The following is a 24,276-nucleotide window of genomic DNA, read 5'->3' on the forward strand; positions in this document are numbered from 1 at the left end:
TGAAATGGGCTAAAAGTTATTAAAAAAAATTGCAAACTTAGGCATGAGATGCCAGCAACAAACGCACACACTATACATCCAAGTATAACTGACCATATTATGAAAGACAAGCATCGTAATGTTGAATTTTGTATGGAAGAGGTGAACAAAATTGTCTATCAACAATGACAAGCCACCGGGGTCTGACAACTTGGATGGAAAATTACTGCGGATAATAGCGGACGATATTGCAACTCATACTTGCCATATCTTCAATTTAAGCCTACTAAAAAGTGGGCCCTCAGGCCTGGATGGAAGCAAAGTAATTATGCTACCTAAGAATAGTAAAGCCCCTTTACTGGCTTAAATAGCCATCCAATCAACCAGTTACCAACCCTTAGTAAACTTTTGGGAAGGACATTCAACAAGCACAGCACTTACACTGATTGGCTGAGAGAAATTGATGATGAAAAGATTGTGGGAGCTGTCTTTTTAGACTTCAGTGTGGCTTTTGACATCAGTCTGCTGCAGGAAAAATGTATGTTATGGCTTTACACCCATCCACTATATTGTGGATAAAGAGTTACCTGTCTAACAGAACACAGAGGGTGTTATTTAACGGAAACCTCCAACATAATCCAGGTTGAATAAGGAATTCCCCAGGGCAGCTGTTTAGGCCCCTTTTTTCAATCTTTAATGACATGCCACTCGCTTTGAGGAAAGCCCGTGTCTATACGGCTGACACAACACTATACACGTCAGCTACTACAGCGACTGAAATGACTGCAACACTTAAAGAGCTGCAGTTTCAGCATGGGTGGCTAGGAATAAGTTAGTCCTAAATATTTCAATCTAAAAGCATTGTATTTGGGACAAAATATTTCCCTAAACCTCAACTAAATCTTGTAATGAATCATGTGGAAATTTAGCAAGTTGAGGTGACTAAACTGCTTGGAATAACCCTGGATTGTAAACTGTCATGGTCAAAACATGTTAATACAACAGTAGCTAAAATGTCTGTTCACCAAGAGGGATGTTGAATTGGCCGACACTTGGCACAGAACAGGGTAGCACGGCTGGCCCTTAAATGTAAACAGGGAGCTAACATTAAGACATGCATGTCAATCTCTCATGGCTCAAAGTGGAGAGATTGACTTCATCACTACTTGTTTTGTAAGTGTTGACAAGCTGAATGCACTGAGCTTTTTGTTTAAACTAATAGCACACAGCTCAGACACCCATGCGTACCCCACAAGACATGCCAGACATGTCTCTTCACAATCCCCAAGTCCAGAACAGACGGTGGGAGGCGCACAGTACTACATAGAGCCAAGACTACATGGAACTCTATTCCACATCAGGTAAAAAAAAGATAAAAATGGAACAGTGGGGATTGTGAAGAGACACACACGTACAAACACACGCATACATAAGCTAGCACACACGTACATTGAAATATTGTATGGTGGTATTATACACTTTGTATTGGAGATATGCAGTGGTGTAATAATGTTATATGATGTACTGTTATCTTTTGTTTTATGTGTGATGTAAGTGCCTTAATGTTTTTGGACCCCAGGCAGGGTGGCAGCTAATGGGGATCCCAAATAAATACAAACATCAACTACAGTTGAAGTCAGAAGTTTACATACACTCACTTAGGTTGGAGTCATGAAAACTCATTTTTCAACCACTCCACAAATGTCTTGTTAACAAACTATAGTTTTGTCAAATCGGTTAGGACATCTACTTTGTGCATGACACAAGTCATTTTTCCAACAATTGTTTACAGGCAGATTATTTCACTGTATCACAATTCCAGTGGGTCAGAAGTTTACATATACTAAGTTGACTGTGCCTTTAAACAGCTTGGAAAATTCCAGAAAATGATGTCATGGCTTTAGAAACTTCTGATAGGCTAATTGACATAATTTGAGTCAATTGGAGGTGTACCTGTGCATGTATTTCAAGGCCTACCTTCAAACTCAGTGCCTCTTTGCTTGACATCATGGGAAAATCAAAAGAAATCAACCAAGTCCTCAGAAAAAAAATTGTAGACCTCCACAAGTCTGGTTCATCCATGGGAGCAATTTCCAAACGCCTGAAGGTACCACGTTCATCTGTACAAACAATAGTACGCAAGTATAAACACCAAGGGACCACACAGCCGTCATACCACTCAGGAAGGAGACGTGTTCTGTCTCCTAGAGATAAACATACTTTGGTACGAAAAGTGCAAATCAATCCCTGAACAACAGCAAAGGATCTTGTGAAGATGCTGGAGGAAACAGGAACAAATGTATCTAGATCCACAGTAAAACGAGTCCTATAATTGACATACCGCTCAGCAAGGAAGAAGCCACTGCTCCAAAACCGCCATAAAAAAATCCAGACTACGGTTTGCAACTGCACATGGGGACAAAGATTGTACTTTTTGGAGAAATGTCCTCTGGTCTGTTGAAACACAAATAGAACTGTTTGGCCATAATGACCATCGTTATGTTTGGAGGAAAAAGGGGGAGGCTTGCAAGCCGGATAACACCATCCCAACCGTGAAGCACGTGTTGTGGGGGTGCTTTGCTGCAGGAGGGACTGGTGCACTTCACTAAATACAGTGGGGGGAAAAGTATTTGATCCCCTGCTGATTTTGTACATTTGCCCACTTACAAAGAAATGATCAGTCTATAATTTTAATTGTAGGTTTATTTGAACAGTGAGAGACAGAATAACAACAAAAAAATCCAGAAAAACGCATGTCAAAAATGTTATAAAATGATTTGCATTTTAATGAGGGAAATAAGTATTTGAACCCTCTGCAAAACATGACTTAGTACTTGATTGCAAAACCCTTGTTGGCAATCAGAGGTCAGATGTTTCTTGTAGTTAGCCACCAGGTTTGCACACATCTCAGGAGGGATTTTGTCCCACTCCTCTTTGCAGATCTTCTCCAAGTCATTAAGGTTTCGAGGCTGACATTTGGCAACTCGATCCTTCAGCTCCCTCCACAGATTTTCTATGGGATTAAGGTCTGGAGACTGGCTAGGCCACTCCAGGACCTTAATGTGCTTCTTCTTGAGCCACTCCTTTGTTGCCTTGGCCGTGTGTTTGGGGTCATTGTCATGCTGGAATACCCATCCACGACCCATTTTCAATGCCCTGACTGAGGGAAGGAGGTTTTCACCCAAGATTTGACAGTACATGGTTCCGTCCATCGTCCCTTTGATGCGGTGAAGTTGTCCTGTTCCCTTAGCAGAAAAACACCCCCAAAGCATAATGTTTCCACCTCCATGTTTGACGGTGGAGATGGTGTTCTTGGGGTCATAGGCAGCATTCCTCCTCCTCCAAACACGGTTAGTTGAGTTGATGTCAAAGAGCTCCATTTTGGTCTCATCTGACCACAACACTTTCACCAGTTGTTCTCTGAGTCATTCAGATGTTCATTGGCAGACTTCAGTCGGGCCTGTATATGTGCTTTCTTGAGCAGGGGGACCTTGCGGGCGCTGCAGGATTTCAGTCCTTCACGGCGTAGTGTGTTACCAATTGTTTTCTTGGTGACTATGGTCCCAGCTGCCTTGATCATTGACAAGATCCTCCCGTATAGTTCTGGGCTGATTCCTCACCGTTCTCATGATCATTGCAACTCCACGAGGTGAGATCTTGCATGGAGCCCCAGGCCGAGGGATATTGACAGTTCTTTTGTGTTTCTTCCATTTGTGAATCATCCCACCAACTGTTGTCACCTTCTCACCAAGCTGCTTGGCGATGGTCTTGTAGCCCATTCCAGCCTTGTGTAGGTCTACAATCTTGTCCCTGACATCCTTGGAGAGCTCTTTGGTCTTGGCCATGGTGGAGAGTTTGGAATCTGATTGATTGATTGCTTCTGTGGACAGGTGTCTTTTTTACAGGTAACAAGCTGAGATTAGGAGCACTCCCTTTAAGAGTGTGCTCCTAATCTCAGCTCGTTACCTGTATAAAAGACACCTGGGAGCCAGAAATCTTTCTGATTGAGAGGGGGTCAAATACTTATTTCCCTCATTAAAATGCAAATCAATTCATAACATTTTTGACATGCGTTTTTCTGGATATTTTTGTTGTTATTCTGTCTCTCACTGTTCAAATAAACCTACCATTAAAATTATACACTGATCCTTTCTTTGTCAGTAGGCAAACGTACAAAATCAGCAGGGGATCAAATACTTTTTTCCCCCACTGTAGATGATATCATGAGGGAGGAAAATTATGTGGATATATTGAAGCAACATCTCAAGACATCAGTCAGGAAGTTAAAGCTTGGTCGCAAATGGGTCTTCCAAATGGACAATGACCCCAAGCATTCTTCCAAAGTTGTGGCAAAATGGCTTAAGGACAACAAAGTCAAGGTATTGGAGTGGCCATCACAAAGCCCTGACCTCAATCCCATAGAAAAGATGTGGGCAGAACTGAAAAAAACGTGTGCAAGCAAGGAGGCCTCCAAACCTGACTCAGTTACACCAGCTCTGTCAGGAGGAATGGGCCAGAATTCACCTAACTTATTGTGGGAAGGTTGTGGAAGGCTACCCGAAACATTTGACCCAAGTTAAACAATTTATAGGCAATGCTACCAAATACTAATTGAGTGTATGTAAACTTCTGACCCACTGGGAATGTAACAAAATAAATAAGATGAAATAAATCTTTCTCTCTACTATTATTCTGACATTTCACATTCTTAAAATAAAGTGGTGATCCTAACTGACCTAAGACAGGGAATTTTTACTAGGATTAAATATCAGGAATTGTGAAAAACTGAGTTTAAATGTATTTGGCTAAGGTGTATGTAAACTTTCAACTGTATCTCAAGTGGTCTTTCCTTGATTCCTTGCATCCTATCTCCCTGCATAATTCTCAACCGTATTGGAGGAGAAGGTCCAAGGCACCTCCCTTTGGACCTACTTCTCCAATGCATTTTGAATATGAGGTGTGGAGAGAGGATGCCAGGAATTGAGGATAGATTAATTGACAAAGTGTCAGTGTGTAAGGCTGCGACAGGTCTGAGGGTCCTTACCAGCCCTTCCTCCCCTGGTCTCAGCGAGGTCACTGCCAGGTCGTTGCCGCTCTCGTCGAAGGCATTGATGTCGATCCCCCAGTTGGTGTGCGGCTGCTTGAACCAGTTCTGCAGCACGTGCTTGAAGTCGATACTCTGCCAGTGGCCCACACGTGAATTGAGCTCGATCTTCAATGAGCGGATGCGGATGTGGCGGCTGCCCTGCTCCGTGACAGGCTTCAGCCTGAGGATCTGCAGGTAGACGGTGGAAGTCTGCTGCAGCGGCCGAAGGTACACCCACAGCTGAGCCTTCAGCACCTTGGTGAACATGAGTTTGGGGCTGAACTTAAAGAAGCAGCAGCTGGGCTTGCCGTCCACCTGCACCAAGGGCTCCGCTGTGGGATAGAGAAACACAGACAGGGTTTCTACATTAATAAAGGTTTATATTTTTTTATTGTGTTTTATGCTATTTGCCTCATGACTCCTGCGTGCCTTGTTGACTATGAACTTGCTTGTTTACCCAACTGTGGGACAGACTGTTTGGTCCCATCCTCGGGACTCTGACTCTATTTGTTACACGGACTCTTGGCCTCCCATCCTATTCTAACCACCTCCTGCTGGCTTTGTATTCATGTTACCTGATGAAATTGCTGTACAATATTATCTTGTTTCCATCTGATGCACATTCAAATGTCATTAAAAAACACTGCAGTGCTCTCCTTGTCCTCTGCCATGGCCTGATTGCATTACTGCTGATGATATCTTCAAATGTGCATATACACCTTGGCCCCAATTCTGACTTGTGCTCTGATATCTGTTTCACAGATTTCTGCTCTCGTAAAAGCCTGAGTTTTATGCACGTTAACACTAGAAGCTTATTACCTAAAATGTATCAGTTGAAAGTGTGGGTTCACAGCTCCAATCCAGATGTGTTGGTCATTACTGAGACGTGGTTAAGGAAGAGTGTTTTGAACACTGATGTTAACCTTTCTGGTTATAACCTTTTTCGGCAAGAGCGATCATCCAAAGGTGGTGGAGTAGCAAACTTTACCAAGGAACACCTTCAGTGCTCGGTTGTCTCCGTCAAGTCTGAGCAATTTGATTTTCTGGTATTAAGCATTAAACTTTCAAATAGCTCTTTGTTGGCTGGGTGTTATCATCCACCATCAGCACTGGCCTGTACCCTAAATTCTCTCCTGGCCCCTTACACTAAGTCTGAATTTGTCCTGCTAGGTGACCTAAACTGGGACATGTTTAAACCCCCTGACCAAGTCCTAAAGCAATGGGACTCCCTAAAAGTTTCTCTAATTATTACCAATCCCACAAGGTATGGCTCCAAACACCCAGAAAAGGTTACTCTTCTTGATGTTATCCTCACAAATAATCCTGATAGGTATCAGTCTGGTGTTTTCTGTAATGACCTTAGTGATCACTGTTTTACAGCCTGTGTTCGTAATGGCTGCTCAGTGAAACGACCTGTCCTGATTTGTCATAGACGCTTGTTAAAAAACTTTAATGAGCAAGCCTTCCTTCATGACCTGGCCTCTGTAAATTGGTATAGAAGCTTGATCCCCTCTGTCGAAGACGCTTGGACCTTCTTTTTTTCTATTTTCAGTGGTATTGTTAACGAACACGCCCCCATAAAGAAAATGATAATTAAAAACAGGTTCAGCCCCTGGTTCGACTGTGATTTGGCAGAGTTACTCCATCTCAAGAATTCTATTTGGTGAAAGGCTCAGCACACGCATACTCAGGCTGACTGGCTATCGTTCAGGCAAATGAGAAATAAGTGCACTCAGGCTACCCGGAAGGCCAAAGTTAGTTACTTAAAGGAGCAGTTCTCTTTCTCTGTGGGTCTAACCCCAAGAAGTTCTGGCAAACAGTTAAAGACCTGGAGAATAAACCCTCTTCCTCACAGCTGCCCATGTCCCTTAATGTTGATGATGTGGTTGTTACTGACAAGAAGCACATGGCTGAGCTCTTTAATCACCACGTCATTAAGTCAGGAATCCTATTTGACTCAGCCATGCCTCATTGCCCGTCCAACATTTCCTCATCTGCCAGCCCTTCTAATGCGACTACCTCTTTTTCCCCTGCCCCGCTACAAAGCTTCTCTCTGCAGGCATTCACTTAGTCTGAGGTGCTAAAGGAGCTCCTTAAAAACTTAACCCCCAGAAAACATTGGGGTCAGATGGTTTATATCCTTTCTTCTTTAAGTTTGCTGCCCCTATCATCGCCAAGCCTATCTCTGACCTTTTTAACCTGTCTCTCCTCTCTGGGGAGGTTCCCATTAATCAACTGACTGGCTTTCTTGATGTCTATAGTATTCTCTCTGGTATGCAATCTGGTTTCCGCTCAGGTTATGGATGTGTCACTGAAACCTTAAAGCTCCAAAATTATGTCACCATTGCTTTTGATTCTAAGCAATGTTGTACTCTATTGATTTGGCCAAAGCTTTTTATATGGAAGACCATTCCATTTTTGTGGGCTGGCTAAGGAGTATTGGTGTCTCTGAGGGGTCTTTGGCCTGGTTTGCTAACTACCTCTCTCAAAGAATGCAATGTATAAAGTCAGAACATCTGCTGTCTCAGCCACTGCCTGTCACCAAGGGAGTACCCCAAGGCTCGATCCTAGGCCCCATGCTCTTCTCAATTTACATCAACAACATAGCTCAGGCAGTAGGAAGCTCTCTCATCCATTTATATGCAGATGATAGTCTTATACTCACCTGGCCTCTCCCCGGATTTTGTGTTAAACGCTCTAAAAACAAAGCTTTCTTTGTGTCCAACAAGCTCTCTGCCCTTAACCTTGTTCTGAACACCTCCAAAACAAAGGTCATGTGGTTTGGTAAGAAGAATGTCCCGCTCCCCACCAGTGTGGTTACTACCTCTGAGGGTTTAGAGCTTGAGGTAGTCACCTCATACAAGTACTTGGGAGTATGACTAGACGGTACACTGTCAAAGCTGCAGGCTAAGTTTAAATCTAGACTTAGTTTCCTCTATTGTAATCGCTTCTCTTTAACCCCAGCTGCCAAACTAACCCTGATTCAGATGACTATCCTACCCATGCTTGATTACGTATACGTAATTTATAGATCTGCAGGTATGGGTTCTCTCGAGCGGCTAGATGCTCTTTACTATTTGGCCATTCGATTTGCCACCAATGCTCCTGATAGGACACATCACTGCACTCTATACCGTCGCAAGACCCACTGGTTGATGCTTATTTATAAAAGCCTCTTAGGCCTCACTCCCCTATCTGAGATACTTACTGCAGCCCTCATCCTCCACATACAACACTAAAGGTCCCCAAAGTACACACATCCCTGGGTCACTCCTCTTTTCAGTTTGCTGCAGCTAGCGACTGGAACTAGCTGCAAAAAACACTTGAACTGGACAGTTTTATCTCTATCTCGTTATTCAAAGACTCAATCATGTTCACTTACTGACAGTTGTGGCTGCTTCGCTTGATGTCTCTACCTTTGTCTTTGTGCTGTTGTCTGTGCCCAATAATGTTTGTATCATGTTTTGTGCTGCTACCATGTTGTGCTGCTGCCATGTTGTCATGTGTTGCTGCCATGCTATGTTGTTGTCTTAGGTCTCACTTTATGTAGTGTTGTGGTGTCTCTCTTGTCGTGATGTGTGTTATGTCCTATATTAGTTTTTATTTTTAATCCCAGGCCCAGTCCCCGCCAGAGGCCTTTTACCTTTTGGTCAGGCCGTCATTGTCAATACGAATTTGTTCTTAACTGACTTGCCTAGTTAAATAAAGGTTAAACCTTTTTTTTGTCTATGTTGTCAATATCTTTCATACTTTAAGATGAAAAAAAGGTATTGCCTTTGAAAAAACAGCTTCAAAGAAACATTTGAGAGACTACAAAATGCAGTAAATGTTACAGCTAACTAAGAGGACTGGTCAAACGAAGCCTCTAAATCCAATGAGTGGATTTGCCAGACGTCATAATGAAGATATCAGATATCATGGTGGAGCACGGGAGATATTATCGCATTGTTTTATACCTATCCAATCCTTTCAGTTATACACGGTGCCTAGGGGGAAGTGGCTAGGGTCGATTTAACATTTTGCAACTGACTTATATCACCGAATGATAGAAGCTCTCCACTCTCCAAATCCAAGAGCTGCCATTGGTTTACATCAGTAAATGTCTGACGCAGCATGGAGATCCCGCCTGTGGGGTTCACAGGTCAAAACAGATCTCTGCACAGCTGCCACCAAAATCACAGGCAGGAGGAGTGAGGGGGAGTTAGATGGGAGACAGAAGAGGCAGGAAAACAGCTAAGCAGCACTAACCATAAAATGGTTACTAGATCCCCTGAGCAAACTCATGATGGAGCCATCAGTTCGAAATAATTAGCCGTTTTGGAGCCACTACCAGTCTAGATTAACTAACATTTGTGGAGATTTTAATGGGCTCTGTAGAGCTGAGCTGTATTATAAAGTAATTTGGGGACAATACATACTCTCTGTAACACCCAAATGACAAGTTATGGTTACTGTTGCAGTCTCAGAAGCAAAAAAAAAACATTTGAAAGAAAAGAGAAGCTTTTAAACCATTGGATACCCATTGACTATTCATATCTTAGTACTTGGCCTTCATTCAGAGTATTTCACTGATGTAGGCTACCACTTATGTGACTGGCTGTGGTTGTGTACAACATATTGTCATTCGCATTCTGACTCATTTGTATAGACTGCCCATCAAGAATAATGACATGCACCCAACGCCTATTTCAATGTAATGCATTCTGTCTATCATGAATTAGGTGAAAATGTATGCCGTCAAGATTTATTAGCAGATAATCTTGTTTAACAACACCATACCAGATAACGTATTTTTTATTTTATCTTTATTTAACTAGGCAGGTCAGTTAAAAACAAATTCCTAGTTTCAATGGTGGCCTAGGAACAGTGGGTTAACTGCCTTGTTCAGGGGCAGAACAACAGATTGGTACCTTGTCAGCTCAGGGTATTTGATCTTGCAACCTTTTGGTTACTAGTCCAGCGCTCTAACCACTAGGCTACCTGCCGCCCATAAATGGTATCACGTTGTTTTTAAAGGAGGCATGCATATTTCAAAAATGCATTTATTCTGTTGACATATTTATTTCAATGCATTGAAGGGCCCCTTCCTAAATCCAGTGCTTACATTTAAATGGAGCCAAATATTATCAATGAGGTACTGTACATTCAACATTGACAGCAACTTTCCACCGAATTCACCAGTTGGTAGACTGCCGATAGTTTGGTTTTGAAGCAGACAGCCGAGAGTGTTAATGATCTAGACTGAGCTGAATGGAGGCTTGTGTTCCCGCTCATTGTTCTCTGCTGAGAAGTGTGTTGCTGCCTCATTTTAAACAGAAAGCGCAGGGACCTGTCAATCATTGTTAAATCTGAGGTTGCTCAGGCAACCTGCAAAGGCTTCCTGGGTCAAAAGGTCATTTTGGCACCTCGGCCTAGTTAAGAAATGGGATCAGGGGTCAAAACCGTCAGCCTTTTACATCCCGCGGTGCTGGGGAGGGGCAGTCCTAATAGCCAAATTGAGTTTGAAGGTCAAGGTCGACCCTATGGCGATGGTAATATATGTTTTTCTTCACAACAGTTCTTTCACCTATTCACACCCATTTCATATTTCAAAGATATACAACTCAACTTACTCAGCCGCAATTTGTTTTTGTTGTGTTTGGGGCGGGGTTTTAGCAGCCAATGGTGATTTGTTTATCAGAGTGTTGTAATTGATTTAGCAGGCATGCATAGAGGGATATGAATTCAATGAGATAAAACCATATCCATTAGAAGAGTCCAGAGGAACATTGAATAAGTGCCAAGGTCCTTCAGCCTGTATTATGAGGGCCAGTCATTAGTGAGTGTAAATTAAACAGTGTCTCACGCTGGACAAACAATATGTCAATGTTCCTTTTGGTAGGTTGCTGGGGTCGCAGCAATTAACGTGTTGTTGTGTTTGCTCATCATCACCAAACCGGGAATGAATGATTCTGCAGTTTTCTCCGGGTTTACTTGAGATTACTATTTGTTGTGGTTTTTCTGCTGCATAGTGAATGGTGAAACTATGACAATGCCTTTCCGCACTTTCTTTTATCCACATGAACTACTAACCAACAGCTGAATTGAAAGACTCACTTGAAGCAACCGGTTTGAGTTGCTTTGGCAAATCACTTTCTCCTAGATGTTGCCTGCAATAAGATAAGCCCTACAGTTTCCTACGTAATCTGAGATGCAGGTTCTGCTGGTCATGCTAAATTTAGTGCCATATAACAGGAAGTTATTAAACACACATGCACAACATATGAGCTACATCATGCTAAACAATGAGAGCATCGATGGGTAATATCAATTTGTGCCTTCATAGAGCGTGAATGGGAATACAATGGAGGGGAACTCAGTGAAACGTGCATACCTGCAGCCTAATTATGCCATATATCTTGGCAGAACTTTCCACCCATATTAAATGAGGGAGGCTTGTAAAGATCACTCAAAACCAAGGGGATTTTAAGCCCTGACCTGAAATAGCTCAATCCCCGTTGCCAGGAAATATTACTGATGAAAAGAGTTTAGTATTTTCCTGCCCGTGGGGTGTAGTAACATTTATGTGTCTTCATTTCCTGTACCCATTTCTTTATAACAGAAGACCCCTCCCCAATCCCCCAGTCCCTTTACCCCTTTATCCAAACCTGGGGGCACAAGCGCATGTTTTGCATACAGCACCACCTACTGGTGCAATGACAACCCCTCTCTCATTGGAGTCCCTCCTACCTACCACCTCTCAAACACAATTCAATTGTTGACTGAGATATCAACCTTCACCTACTTCTGGTTACAAAGACAACCAAGAAGGACGCATACATGTGAGTGTGAGCAGTGTTTTTCCTATAGGACATGTGCCTGTTTTGTTCTTCTCTCCTGTTTCCACTACTGCAGTGTAGAGTGCTGCTCTGCTTCATTACTGTAACAGCTTATTTCCCTACGGTGTGATGAGAGATATGTAGCACATGAGTTTTAACTGCCAAGGCACAGCAGGTCTGCAGGTGGGACTACTGAACATCTGGCCCACTCCCTGGGTACATGTTTTCCAACGCTAGCTCGAGGCGCTCTATGTGTTCATGTAAGGGAACACTTATTAAGTGTAAGGGTTTATTCACCATTGTCATCTGTTCATTCAAATACCTCTGAGGCCATTTCAAAGCATGCCATGTTTTAATGGTTGGCAGTAATACTACCAGGTGGTGCTGCGTGAACATGGCAAGAGAAGAATGAACGTGATGACCACACACAGTATATACGTTTTACACAGAGAGAGAAGAGTGTATGCTATATTATTCACACCATATGCTGTGTTGCAAAACACAACAACACATCAGAACATTTCACCATGAGCTGACCTCCGAGAGAGTGTCCCCGAACCAGACACAAAAAAACTAAGCTGACATTAGATTGAAAGATGGCAAACAGACAATCCCATTGCTTTGTTATGCACAGTTCACAATGGAGCCTTCTGCTTGGTCTGATAGGAGGCACATAGAGAATGTAGATTAAGTTGATGGAATATTTGACGGAGACACCACATCCAACCTCTCCAGTCCTATTTGTATGAAGGCACTCTGGGCTGTGTGAGAGTGTGTCCGTGTCCACACGTGCAGTAAAAAAAGGAACAGCATGCCAATCAGGTTCAATAGATAGACTGCCAAAAAATTGTGAAAAAATAAAGAAAAACGGTCATCCATTGTGAATGTCCGAAACGATAGAGCATAATGGCATAAACCAAGATGGGGATAGCATTTGCATATATATATCTGTATTTTCTTTTCTTAATGGGAAATGCAAATGTGCCATTTTGTGGTGAGTGCGCGTTTGGGAGCCCTGGCGTTAGATAAATGTGACTCTAGGGTATCCCTGCGCACCTCGGCAAATTAATCATTGTGACACGTTCACGACCCTTCTAATAAGACAGAGGCCACAGTGCACCCCCTCAACCATCCCAGCCCCACTCCCTCTTTGTCTCTCAGCCTGTCCCAAAGGGGGAGGAGAGTGGGGGGGGTGAAGTTGGACCCCTCATTCAGGCCCCCTCCCCTGGGACAACGGCAGGCACAAGACTCCTATTAGGACTGAGCACAGGAGCCCCCCAGGAGCAACAAAAGACACCTCCTAATACTCCCTGTTCCCACTAGCGGTTCTGGGGGGGGCCAGGGGGGGCCAGTGCCCCTGTGACAACAATTTTGGACCCCCTTGTGGCCCCCCTAAATGTGGAGTATGAAATAACTTTTACATAACTAATTTTTGCTATCGTTCGTTTTTTACATCCATTATTAGACAGAAAATGCAAATAAATTGTTGAATGATTATGAACATGGTCTTTTGTCTGCTAATGCCTGCAATGCAGTGAAGAAAACGATATGACAACAATAACGTCTAATGTAACTGGCCCCTCTAACAGTACAACTGGCCCCAGCTTGGCCCCCCCAGTTGAAATGGTCTAGAACTGCCACTGCCTGTTCCAACCCAGTGAGGGCACACACACACACACACACACACACACACACACACACACACACACACACACACACACACACACACAGGCCCCAAACAGGCTCTCTCCCCAAGACAGCGATAGGAGTCTTACAATAATAATAATATAACCCTTACACAGAAAAGAACTGAACCACAGAAATGCATGCAGAACTGCAGGAGGGAGAAAGAGAGAGAGAAAGCAGTGAGCTGAAATAAGCCGGACAGCTGGACAGCAGGAAACGACCAGGGTTTTGTGTGCGTGCGTGCGCATGTGTGTTCTGATAGATTCTGACTGAGAAGGGATATTATGATCAATTCTGCAAAGCAACTGATTCTGCAAAGAAAAATAGTTGGGTTTTTTACTGCCAAATCCTTTAACACCACAATGTCCATTCATTTCAGCTACATTCTGTCTCCTGACAGAAGCGTTGTGTTCTGAATGACGTCTTTTTAATCTCTCCTACATTATACCCTGCATTATGTCCTCATGGCGTCCTCTATGGAGTTAGTAAAATTAGCTGTTGAATGTAACCCATAAACTCCTGCATGGGAGATTCTCACCTAAGTGAATCACACCAGTAGTGTCACTAATGAAATGAACGTTTTTGAGCCCGCAGGCAATCTGTGTCATATACAGCGTCATACTTAGAACTAAAAAGTATTCTGCACCAAAATCCAGAATTCATTACATTTTATTCATTTAGCATATGCTCTTATCCAGAGCGACTTACAGGAGACATTAGGGTTAAGTGCCTTGCTCAAGGGCACATCGACAGATCTTTCACCTAGTCGGCTCTGGGAGTTGAACCAGCAACCTTTTGATAACTGGCCCAATGCTCTTAACCGCTAGACTGCCTGCCACCCTACTGCATGAGATGATATATCAGTTAAAGTCCCTTAGTGAGTGCATGAGGTGAGCTAAGTCAGTGTACAACACAAACAACACAGAGAAGGACTGATGACATAGACAAAGCTTTGCTTTAGTGTGTCCTTTGACCCTTTTGCTCTCTCCCCATATCCCTCTATCACTCCCTCTCCCCGTCCCTCTCTCCTGCACCCAAATGGGCTGAGGGGGTGCAGAGGCCAGAGGGACCCACAAAAGGCAAGATGTTTTGATGCACTCCCTCCTTGCCCCCTGTCTTTGGGTGATGATGTGAGTTTGGCCTCTCTGTTTGCCTCACTGAGCTATTGAGGCCTCCCTGAAGCACACTCAAAGCCCAAAGCCTCAGCCAAGGATTTTCACTGTGGACAAAGTCAGCGTGACCAGGCCTTGTCAGCCAGAGTGACGTTCCCCCCCTCCTTTGAATCCCTTTTCTGTCCATACTATTCACTCGACAATGTCCATACAATGTGGGAGTATCTGTTATCCCATTCTAAATCTGTCACAGCTCTTTTTTTCTCCACCAGCACTGTACATTAATAGAATCAAACTTGGCTCCAGGCCTAAAGAACATTTTGACGTTTGGACAATGTGCTGCTTCCATATAATGAACTTCCTGAGTTGATCTCGGCTCTCGGCATACTGAAACTGAAGTGCAGGCAGCCATAAGCGATGGATGAATACAGTAACTCTCAGGGCCACTTAGAAGGGCTCTAATTAACATTTCATTTAGATATTCATCAGCTGTGGCGCCGGCGAGCCACTCAATGCGCACCGTCCAACCCTCTTTCAGGCACATCGGAATCCTGGTGGGATCCAACGTTGTGTCCACGCTGTATTTCCTCTGATCAGAGACGCCTTCATTTAGGATTAATGGGCTCCTCCATAAACGTCTCCGCAGCACAGCCCGACTCGCCAGTCAGTCATTTCCCCTCAATGCTCTCCATTTTATATTTTCTCTCCTTTCTTCCCTTGTGTCCCTCCTGTACACAGTGCTTAATTACTGGTGGGAAGTAATTATTTCCTTTATTAGTGAGACATAACATCTGTTTCAGGTCTTTTTAAGTGTACCTATAAAAGCCCCTCCGTGATTTTGTCCCTTAAGGATAGGACTAGGCTGCTTGTTGCTCCCTGTGGACCCCCTCCTCAACACTCCTCCATGAATCCCTCCATCACTACATGCCCACGCACTATGGGGCACATACAGCGCAGCAAGCTGGATGCTAGCTCCCTGAATCCCTTTTAACAGGCACTCAGCAGCATTCCAGCTCACTACACACACACGGCAGGAGGAATTTATGCATTTATTGGTCCATAATTGTGACAATGATCCAGGATCTCATAAAAATGTCCCTTTTATACTGCTATGCACATCAAACTCAATGTATAGTTGATATTGGTGCAATGTACTGTGACATTTTATCTGCTGAGGTAAGGAAGCTGTATTATAAGTGTGATTCCTGAATATGTGTGTGTGTGTGTGTGTGTGTGTGTGTGTGTGTGTGTGTGTGTGTGTGTGTGTGTGTGTGTGTGTGTGTGTGTACATGCATACATATGTGCGTGTGTGTGGGACCCATGTTTTAAGTTAATTCTCCCAGAGAAAGGGTGGGCACTAGTTGGTGTGGTGGGGACATGGGAGCGTGGGAATACGGAATGAAAGGTGGAGGGAGTGAGATTCCTGAAAGTGCTGGTGAAATTTCGCCCCTCGTATTAAGACTTTGGCCCTTTGAAATTTTATTAGCCATATAATTGACAGCGTGTTGTGCTATTTCAACAGGCCTAGAAAGTTTTATTTTCTTCTTAAACAAACCAGTAATGACCAGGCGTCCCAACAAGTCACCACCAAAGTTTATCTTTCCCTTCTGTGGCTCCGTCAGTGGTATGTCTTTCCCTTCTGTGGCTCCCTCAGTGGTATGTCTTTCCCTTCTGTGGCTCCCTCAGTGGACGGGAACAGGTGTTACCATCAAATATAGCCTTCCATGGAATGGATAAAAACCTCACATACTCATCGACTTCCCGCAAACACTGGCCAGTAGGCTGAAGACAGTCCAGCTTCTGCTGGCCTGTTCTTTTAGCGCTCTCCCTCTTAATGTTTATGGTTCCTGCACCTTCAGGAAATGACCCTTTTATAGGGTCAACACTATAAAAGACTTGTTTTTTTTTTGGTGGGAGTGGTTGGTGTGCATGGGGGTGGGGGTAATGCTGTGTAAGCTACTACCAGTTTCCTTTGCTGCCAAAGAAAGAGGCCCGGTGAGGTTAATTGGCTCCTCGTCCAATATATCACATAGCTGTGAACTCTGACCCTTTTTGTCAAAAGGGAGACAGTTGTCCAGTGTGTGTGTGTGTGTGTGTGTGTGTGTGTGTGTGTGTGTGTGTGTGTGTGTGTGTGTGTGTGTGTGTGTGTGTGTGTGTGTGTGTGTGTGTGTGTGTGTGTGTGGCATACGTTTACCTGCATGTGCCCACACGTGTGTAGACCAGATTACCTATTTTCTTATGTTTCTCCATTGTTAATACTCACTGAATAAAAGTATAAAAACACAACAATTTCAAAGATTTTACTGAGTTACAGTTCATATTAAATAAAGGGTAAATAAAATAAATTAACTAGGCAAGTCAGTTAAGAACAAATTCTTATTTACAATGACAGCCTACCCCGGCCAAACCCAGACAATGCTGGGCCAATTGTGCGCCGCCCTATGGGACTCCCAATCACAGCCTGATGTGATGCAGCCTGGATTCGAACCAGGGACTGCAGTGCACTGAGATGCAGTTTTAGACCGCTGCGCTACTCGGGAGCCCGTATAAAGAAATCAGTCAATTGAAATAAATGAATTAGACCCTAATCTATGGATTTCACATGACTGGGAATACAGATATGCATCTGCTGGTCACAGATACCTTTAAAAAAAGGTAGGGGCTTGGATCAGAAAACCAATCAGTATCTGGTGTGACCACCATTTGCCTCATGCAGCGTGACACATCTCCTTCGCATAGAGTTGATCAGGATGTTGATTGTGGCCTGTGGAATGTTGTCCCACTCCTCAATGGCTATGTGAAGTTGCTGGATATTGGCGGGAACTGGAACACGCTATCATACATGTCAAAACCAGAGCATCCCAAACATGCTCAATTATCATGCTGAAACATGATGAGAAGATGGATGAATGGCACGACAATGGGCCTCAGGAGCTTGTCACGGTATCTCTGCGCATTCAAATTGCCACCCATAAAATGCAATTGTGTTCGTTGTCCGTAGCTTATGCCTGCACATACCTTGACCCCACCGTCACCATGGGGCACTCTGTTCACAATGTTGACATCAGCAAACGGCTCGCACATACGATGCCATACAAGCTGTACAGTTGAAACTGGGATTTCACCGTGAAGAGCACACTTCTCCAGCGTGCCAGTGGCCATTGAAGGTGAGCATTTGCCCACTGAAGTCGGTTATGACACCGAACTGGTCAAGACCCAGGTGAGGACGACGAGCACGCAGATGACCTTCCCTGAGACTGTTTATGCAGAAATTCTTCGGTTGTGCAAACCAACAGTTTCAGCAGCTGTTGGGTGGCTGGTCTCAGATGATCCTGCAGGTGAAGAAGCCGAATGTGGAGGTCCTGGCCTGGCATGGTTACACGTGGTCTGCGGTTGTGAGGCTGGTTGGACGTACCTCCACATTCTCTAAAATGACATTGGAGGTGGCTTATGATAGAACAATAAACATGAAATTCTCTGGCAACAGCTCTGGTGGACATTCCTGCAGTCAGCATGCCAATTGCACGCTCCCTCAACTTGAGACATCTATGGTATTGTGTTGAGTGACAAAATTGCACATTTTAGAGTGGCCTTTTATTGTCCACAGCGCAAGGTGCACCTCTGTAATGATCATGCTGTTTCATCAGCTTCTTGATATACCACACCTATCAGGTGGATGGATTATCTTGACTAAGGAGAAATGCTCACTAACAGGGATGTAAACAAATTTGTGCAATCTTTTGTTTCAGCTCATGAAACCAACACTTTACATGTTGCGTTTATATTTTTGTTCAGTGTACAAAAATAGAAAGAACTTAACATTAATACGGCAACTGAAAATGCAAGTGTCGAGAGAGAGAGAGAGAGAGAGAGAGAGAGATTCTGCACTCTGCTGGATCCCCTGTCAATAAGCTCTGATGAAACTTGTGTCATGGCACTGAGGATGACTGATAAAGAAATAACTCCATTCAAATGTTTGATGCACAGATGCTAATGAAAAGAATGAGGAGGATTGTTCGTCATATGCACACATACTCTCTACACGCACACACACGCTCTTTCCATAACAGACTGACCAGGTGAATCCAGGTGAAAGCTATGATCCCTTATTGATGTCACCTGTTAAATCCACTTCAGTCAGTGTAGATGAAGGGGAGGAGACAGGTTAAATAAGGATGTTTAAGCCTTGAGACATGGGTTGTGTACACCGAGTGTACAAAACATTAGGAACACCTTCCTAATATTGAGTTGCACCTCCTTTTGCCCTCAGAAGAGCCTCAATTCGTCGGGGCATGGACTCTACAAGGTGTCAAAAGCGTTCCACAGGGATGTTGCCCCATGTTGACTTCAATGCTTCCCACAATTGGCTGGATGTCCTTTGGGTGGTGGACCATTCTTGATACACACAGGAAAGTGTTGAGCGTGAAAAACCCAGAAGCATTGCAGTTCTTGACACCTTACACCTGCGCCTGGCACCTACTACCATACCCCATTGAAAGGCACTTAATAAATAAATAAATAAATAAACTTTGATTTGATTGTTCTCGAGTCAAAGGAGAGAACCTGTTTAAAACTCAAACTGTTTGCTCTGTGTGAACCCTGCTTAAGACTAGCGCTAAAATGGCAACTTAAACAGATGTTGGACTTAAGTGTTCAAATTGCAATAAGATGGGCCAATTACTGAAACAATCCAGAGACACGGGGAATGACAAATTATCAACAAACGTTTTCCAAATGTACGCAGTTGTAGAGAGACAGAGAGAGATCTGGTCTCAATGCCATGGACAGGTAACAAATGAGGGCCTATTGGGGTCAAACCTTACAACTCCTTGGCCCAGGCAGACCATGCACCAACACACACACACAGCCTGTTTTTACAGGACTCAGCTCAAGTACAAAATCAGACAGCTTTCTGTGTATCAAACATATACAAACAGTTTCAAATCCTTTGCACTGTGATTCGCAATGATGTGATACAAATGAACCACATAGGACCAATGCAGTTTCTATGTGTGCAGCTTCGCTCCATGTACATGGGTAGTGCACTGCATCGATATTCTTTTCAACACACGGTATGGGGAGGGAATGCTACAGTACGTTACAGTGCCGCACTGGGATATAAATAGCTTTTCCATGAAATTTCATAGTGTAATTAGCGACCAGAAAGCATGGACCCTCTCAACCCCCACTGCGGCACCCACGTACCTTGAGCGAATACTAAGAAGCAACTCTGGCACCGGTCCAGTTCAGCATGTACTGTGTGAACCTGCACGGCCCATCAAAGGCAGTGTGCACGCCCATGAGAGGGTGATTGGGTTCGAGGTGTGCAGGGAATAGCGTTTGAAGTCCTCCCTGGCTTTATCTGAGACGGAAAAGGGGCTTTTCATCTTGTGGGATTGCTGAAGCGCCACAGGCAAGAGAGATGCAGTCCTTCTCCTCTCAATGTGAACACCAGAGGAGAGTGATGATGGAGGGAGTTCAGAGGGAGAGGTAAAGAGATGAGGAATAAAGAGAGAAGAGAGAGAAGTGAGAAATGAAAAAGGATAAAATGTAGAGTGGGAGGAAGAGGAGAAAACAGAGAGAGGGAAAGATGCTAATGTAGCCCCATGGCATCCTGCTAACAGTGCAGAGCAGAGCGGCACAGTACATGTTTCTTGCACCAGTGTCAGAGAGTGCACTCCCATTCATTCAAAACAAAGCAGCAGCTCCCACGCCTGACATTTTAATAGAGATATCTTATGGACCTATCAATAACCACGGCCCACAACTGTCTAATAAACAAGCCATTGAGAAACAGAAACATGGGGTTTCCATCCATCCCGCTCAAAGCCCATTCCCCAGCAAAACAAAAGCCTCTGCTAAATGCCCAGTCCCATCATATCTCTCCTCTAACAGACAGGAGCAGCTGTGTCATGTCACGTCCGGCCCGAGGAAGAGTGCAGAGACAGGTTCAACACGTCCATACACAAAAAGAGAACAACCCTGGATAGAACATACTGAAAGGGAAGCACCACAGCTATCTAACCCTCAAACAAGACACACTGTTACGCAGGTTCGGTCATGAGAAGAGGGGGGAAAACCATGCCGGTTTGTCCCACTAACAACATACATGCAGAGTGATGGGGAAAACAGCTATGTTGTTAACTGGTTGAGACAGCTGGACATACTAAGCCCGGAGGAGAGCCTACATTGACCATTCCACGTCACATTGTTGACCTCAAAAACCTGAGCCATGACAATCACATAAAATAATCACATAAGTCATATCATTATATTGATAAATGTTTCTATCCAACAACTTTATGATGCTCTGCATGAGGCTCAGTCTATGTAAATGGTGATGCATAGGATTTGATAAAGGCTTCAAAATGTGCTACCGCTCTACAATTGTGCATGTTTCCTCCACATCTCCATTCTCTAACATAGACTATAGGCACTACTTGTTAAAAAAAAACATTGCCCTTGATCATAGGAATCATTTTCCACAATGGTGAGCTGCCTGCCAGCATGCAACAGCAGTCAAGATCTCATGCCTGGCAAGAACATCGATGCATCCCTCAGAGGACCAAACCAAAGGCTGAACTTGCTTAGAAGGTTGTCAATAGCAACTGACACTGAGATATTCATTACCATGGGCCACAGTTGTTTTGGTAGCAGATATTCAAGAATAGGTCATTCATCACAAAGTAGGCATATGTGCATAACGAGGATCATTCATGAACGATCAGCCACCATCACAAGGAGTTCTGATGAGTAAAATTGGCGATTAATTGGAGGGGACAGTCTATTAACACTAACGGATAAGGGCGATTAAAAGTAATTTCTTGACGTTTAAACCACTGCTTATTTGAAGAACGAACATCTCTGACAATAATAGCCAACTGAAAAATCATCTCACATGCGTTTGGCGCTCACCAAGCAGCAGTTAAACTGGTGAAGTTCATTATGCCGCGAAAAGAAAGGGCACGACGTGGGCTGTATGACAATTGACGGAGAGGTTAGTTAAGGCAACACAAACAAATCTTTGGCTGCGTCTACACAGGCAGCCCAATTCTGATATTTTTTCCACTAATTGGTATTTTGACCAATCACATCAGATAGTTTCACATCAGCTCTTGTTCAGAGCTGATCTGATTGGTAAAAAGGCCAATTAGTGAAAAAAATTGCAGAATTGGGCTGCCTGTGTAAACGCATCCTTTGTTCCCTCTTGGAAAAAACGGATTATTTGCACGGCTTTTCGTCCGCCTTGTGCGGAATACATTACGTGTGTAAATGTTGTTGAACCCCAGCAATTCGCAGCGAAAAGGTCACACACTCCCCTCGACCCCAACTGTTTCTCTGGCTTTGTGTTCTCACAGGGAAAAAACGAGCTGTGCCTATAAACCTCGCATTTAAAAAGGCAAGTGCGGTCTAGGGGGATTGCTGCATGCGGGAAACAATGGCAGCTTTTTTGGACACACTTTTTCTCACTGCGATGAACAGCAGGGAATCCGATAGAGCCCTCATATAAAGGACCGATAGAGAACAGCTGCTGTGGCTCTATAATTTTAGGGAATGTTGTTAGGGTTTGTTCAGTAGGTTATAGGCCTACCTTCCTGTTGACATTGAACGTGATATTTTATACTTATTTGATAGGGCATATTAGGCTTTAACGGTCCCTCTGCTATGTAAACCATATAGGCCGATTCGGATTGCCTATACTTTGGCCATACAAATGCAGGATATGTAAAATAAGGGATCATGTGCATAGGCTCGGTGCAATGCATCTGCCTACCAAATGTTACATTATCATTATTGATTTATGCACTCCAAACGGTTAATGAAAGTCAAATCACAAAACATGACTGAAATTACAAATAGAAGTCACCGAATTGTCAGAAAACCTAAACGACGATTTTTAAAATAGTTATTTATACGAACATGATACAGAGTTACTTAAAAGTAGACCGCAAGAACTATGGTCCTGAAATAATACGAAAAGTAAGAACATATGCTATCATTTGGGGTAGGCTATACTTCTGCGGTCTATGTTCATAGGCACAGCGTTGGCTAAAGCCGCGTACGAGCTGTCAGTGCAGGCTATCACAGCTGTACCCTAGAAGTCCATCCTACAACGAATCACCCTCTTCATGCACATAGGCCTAGATAGAATGAGCAAGAGTTGCATTCATGCATCATATGAATAATAATAATGGCTTGACTTACTCAAAGTGAATTACTCTGGTTCTGTCATATAGTGACGAGGCCCTTTATTGACTTGAGTGATTTATCAAATTCACACTTAATCCATTGGGATATTTTGACAGCCGTAACAAACAGCAGACTGCATCATTTGTCCTATTTAAACGGTTCTGTGGGTGGATTGTCATATTTTACTTGAGTAAAATCATCAGCAGTATGTTCAGAAGTCCAAAGTGCCGATGTTACCAGGATATCCTCTGTCCAAGCATGTCAATAATAATAACAATCACCACACATTTGACAGCGACTTGCTGCTCACTCTCAGTATTGGTTTACAAACTAATTAATCATTTTCAGCAGCAAAGTTGCATTACTCACGCTCCGAGGCCATAGTGATGACGGACTCTGTAGTGGCGTGATATTCGTCCTCCTCCATAAACTCATCCTGGGAGGACGCATCTCCCTGGAAGTCGTGATGGTCCAGAAGCTGCTGGAGTGGGGGCGCCTTTGGGAGCAGCTGGTTCACCACCTCCCGACTAATATTAGGAGCCTGCTTGAGCCGCAGCTTGCTCAGGATCTGAGATTTGATGGTTTCCAGCCTCAGGACTTTACTTTGCTCTCTCCAAACGCATGCTGAACATTCGTGAGCGCCTGCCTCCTCGTCAAGGAGTGACAGCCCGGCGTCCGTGGGCATCTCGCTCGTTGGTGGCAGAAAAAGGTTAGGTTCGTCACTCCCAGACAGTTCCAGACAAATATAAACCATCAAACACAGAAAAAAGTTATACCTCGGCATGATGATGACTGGTGAGGCTATAGAACTTTCTGCTCGAGTTATCCCCTCCTCTGAAATGTTGCTTCTCTTAACCTGTGTATCCTTACCTTGCAAAGGTACCAATGATATGCAACTACTCAAATAGTCGCCTCTTAAAACGGTTGTATTGTAGGACAGCAGTGAATGTAGGAAGGTGCGTCCGTCCTAGTGGGTTTTCTCAGTATTTTACTTTAGCCTATCTATCGATTTTAAGCATAAGCCGTTTTTATGCTATGGTTGTTGTTTTGGTTGCCATATCTGATAACAATTAAGTCCATTGGTGCGAATGTTAAGATGTGTCATTGAAAAGTGTGCAAGTACGTCCTAAAAGGGCTCTTTATATATCTCTGCTCCTCCGTGTCGTAATCCATCTCCATTGGCTAAGATTGCAACAAAAGGCTTTTAGGTCTGTCACCAAGTCAAGAGAGAGAGGGAGCAAGAGGGAGGGAACAAGGCAGAATGCAGAATGGACTGGAGGGTAGTTTGTCCAGTTTGCATTGTATTACTGTATTCAGACAAGGTTTCGAACCTGCAAGAGGCCATTTCAAGTCATTACATATCATTAGTGATATGGAGCTTACATTTATTTTTATTTTGATGGTG

The 24,276-nt window shown here is 43.7% G+C and overlaps 1 protein-coding gene across 2 annotated transcripts in view; it reads right to left on the bottom strand.

Annotated features, from left to right (window-relative positions):
* Positions 1-24,048, bottom strand: part of LOC106583275 (growth/differentiation factor 11) — a 47,082-nt gene extending 23,034 nt beyond the window's left edge. Inside the window, exons 1-2 of one of the 2 annotated variants that reach the window (XM_014167242.2) lie at positions 23,241-24,048; positions 5,024-5,397 (exon numbers count right to left, since the gene is read on the bottom strand). In XM_014167242.2, the coding sequence (XP_014022717.1) occupies positions 5,024-5,397; positions 23,241-23,655 (789 nt within the window). In that variant the 5' untranslated portion in view covers positions 23,656-24,048. The remainder of the gene's footprint in view (positions 1-5,023; positions 5,398-23,240) is intronic. The other variant, XM_014167243.2, reaches the window with a different exon arrangement.
* Between the last annotated feature and the right edge of the window lie 228 nt (positions 24,049-24,276).

This window comes from Salmo salar, chromosome ssa22, assembly GCF_905237065.1.
Source record: "Salmo salar chromosome ssa22, Ssal_v3.1, whole genome shotgun sequence".
NCBI lineage: Eukaryota > Metazoa > Chordata > Actinopteri > Salmoniformes > Salmonidae > Salmo > Salmo salar.